At 34.8% G+C, this 2,756-nt stretch overlaps 1 protein-coding gene across 1 annotated transcript; it reads right to left on the bottom strand.

The window, feature by feature from the left end:
* Positions 1-781: 781 nt before the first annotated feature.
* Positions 782-2,499, bottom strand: LOC119684602 (dnaJ homolog subfamily C member 7-like). Its single transcript, XM_038098680.1, has one exon. The coding sequence runs from the start codon at positions 2,329-2,331 to the stop codon at positions 1,015-1,017; it is 1,317 nt and encodes a 438-aa protein (XP_037954608.1). The 5' UTR covers positions 2,332-2,499; the 3' UTR covers positions 782-1,014.
* Between the last annotated feature and the right edge of the window lie 257 nt (positions 2,500-2,756).

The following is a 2,756-nucleotide window of genomic DNA, read 5'->3' as shown; positions in this document are numbered from 1 at the left end:
AAAACCTTGGAACTCATCAAAAGAGATTGCGTAAACTGCAAGGCTTACTGCAGTTCTTACTGGTCATTGGTATGTAGGAACTGACGCAGAGAAACTGTGTATTCTCCATAACCCTCACTGCAGAAGTTGTGGATACCAGCAGGAGAAAGAAACAATAATACATTTTCTATGTGAATGCCCGGCCTTAGGTTCTTAGGAAAATACTTCTTTGATAGTCTATCAGACTGCTCAACGGTGAAGATGAAAGACCTATTAAATTACCTAAATTCGGCGGGATGGATTAAAAAAGTAGAAAAAAATGTTTTAATAAGACATAAATTTGGTTTGATTGAAGTGATTTTTTTGTGTATCAAAGTCTATTTCAATACAAATAATTGCCCTTTTGGTATTACACAGACGAAACACTGTTCTTGGGCATAGAATCTCTCTGAGAAGTCACACTTCCCGTTCAAGGAAAAAAGAATCTACATAGTAAAACTATCAACTCGGCTATGTCTCTAGCTTTAAAGGTGGTAGCTTTGGCCGATTAGTTCAGAAATATGTGGCGACAACATTAGAGGGGGAATGAGTAATATGATTCGAGGCCTTATAACTTCCAAAAAAGCAGTTTGCATGCCTGCCTCATACGCGGTGATCAATCGACCCGGACACTATAGCATCAAATTGCTTTCGCGTTAGTTGAAGCATCCGTCTGATGCGAGTTTTGTCTAATTTGTATCATTTGAAATATTTTAAACTAATTAAGAGAGAATTAGTTTTAATGCAACTTTATTTGCACAAAAACAATGTTAAGTGATTGTATTAATTAATCACATTAAGTATACAAACAAAGATTTATAAGTCTAAAAGACCTTTTCAGAATATTATATAATGTACATATTAAAATTTGGGAAACTGAAATTATTTTTGACACTTGACAGCTTTCACATTATCCATTATTGCTAAATTATAACTTTCACTCACAAAACAAAACTCATACAAAAAAATAATAATTTAAATTAACCATAGATATTCTTAAGAATATCCATATTTATCATATGTCCATCTCTTCATCGGATCGTATAACGTTTCGTATGCCTTATGTGCGCGCCTAAATTTCATCTCTTCCACTTTAATTTTTTCGGGACTGTTATTTGGATGGCGATCTGGATGATGACTCAAAGCCATTTTCTTGTAAGCAGACTTTATTTCCTTTCGGGTAGCAGTGGGCTGAATATTTAATATTTCATAATAGCTTGTTTTCTCCCAAGCAGCTAGCTTCTGCTTAGCTTGATGGAGACGTTGTTTCGTCTTCACTGTTGATCGTATATCGAACGCAGCTTGATAGTTTCCCACCGCGTCGACATAATTTTCCAGTTTTTCATAACAGCGACCAAGTAATAGAAGTCCTTCGACACATTGACGATTAGCTGAAAGAATTTTATTAGCTACCGCAATGGCGTCCAACCAGTCACCTTTCTTAAGCATTGCATACCCACGTAAGCTCATTATTCTGCATTTAGTTTTTGGAGCCAGTTTAATGTCATCATGAAGCTTGTCAAGTACAGTTAAAGCTTCTTGATACTGCAATTTATCGAGCTGTTTGTAATAATTCTTCACGCAGTTAATTAACACAGTACAAGTATGACACAGTTCCTTTGATTTTGTACATTCCGGGTCTAAGACTATGGAGTGCAGTAAGTGTTTCTTAGCTTCTTCAATCCTGTCAGCACAATAAGAGTTAAGGCCAAAAACATAGGAGACATATGCATTGCGGTCATCGATACTGTCAATATTCTCTATGATACTAGCGGCCTCGTTAAATCTTTGCAGCATTAGTAGACATTCGCATTTAGCGGCATAAAACTTTAAGGCTGCCGGAGCAGATGATAGTGCTAGATCGCAATAGAATATTACATTGTCGTAAGCTTTGATCTCGTAATTAAGTTTTATGCCTTTCTCCAATTCTTCCAAATGCTTTACAGTTTCTGTAGCACTCCTTATAGTCTCACATTTTGGATCTAAATTCACTAAATTTTTTATTGTCTCCATTGCTGCAGCCGTATCTCCCAAAGCAATGTCGATATTTAATATCCGTATGTAAGCTGCCTTAAAAGATGGGTCGAGGCTAATTGCTTTGTGCGCATCTCTCAACCCATCTTTATGTCGGCTAAGCATAACAAAGGTGCCTGAGCGGTTGAGGTAAAACGACGGCACATACGGGCAGATGGAAATAGCCTCGCTGAATAGTTTTAGTGCAGACAAGTAGTGTTTGGCATGAAACTGTTTAATACCCAGTTTTCTTTTCTCTTTGGCAAAGGAAAGATCATCTAAAATAATATTTTCGTCCATATCTCTGTGAATACGGTTAAGTGCCACGGTTTCTTTTTCACTTTTTTCGTCGTGAATCGTTATAGTAATAACGCTACGTATTAATTTAGGGATCTAAAAAATTCGTAATAAATTTTGTAAGTTTATAAGAAATAAATTTTAAGCTTGTCAAATTTTAAAATATTTTATGTACAAAAAATTTGTAACAATGTTTTTTTCTGAAATAAAAATATGAATACTGAAATATAATAATAATATCGTACTGTGTTATTAAAATATTTTAATTTGTGGCTTGCTTTGATGTTGTGAAAAATTAAATTAATTTGCGACGAATCCGCCAAACATACTTCAGCGCAATCTAGTATCAAAAAGAAATTATATTTAATTAATTTCTTGTATGCAATTAATACTACATACAGTTTCTTAGGTTTACAATTTTTCTCAGG

The sequence above is a fragment of the Teleopsis dalmanni genome, chromosome 2 (genome assembly GCF_002237135.1).
Source record: "Teleopsis dalmanni isolate 2A chromosome 2, ASM223713v2, whole genome shotgun sequence".
Taxonomy (NCBI): Eukaryota; Metazoa; Arthropoda; class Insecta; order Diptera; family Diopsidae; genus Teleopsis; species Teleopsis dalmanni.
This window is presented reverse-complemented; position numbering and strand designations above follow the sequence as displayed.

Excerpts from the sequence above, each read along its gene's own strand:
- LOC119684602 (XM_038098680.1), bottom strand. The coding sequence starts at position 2,331 with ATGGACGAAAATATTATTTTAGATGATCTTTCCTTTGCCAAAGAGAAA.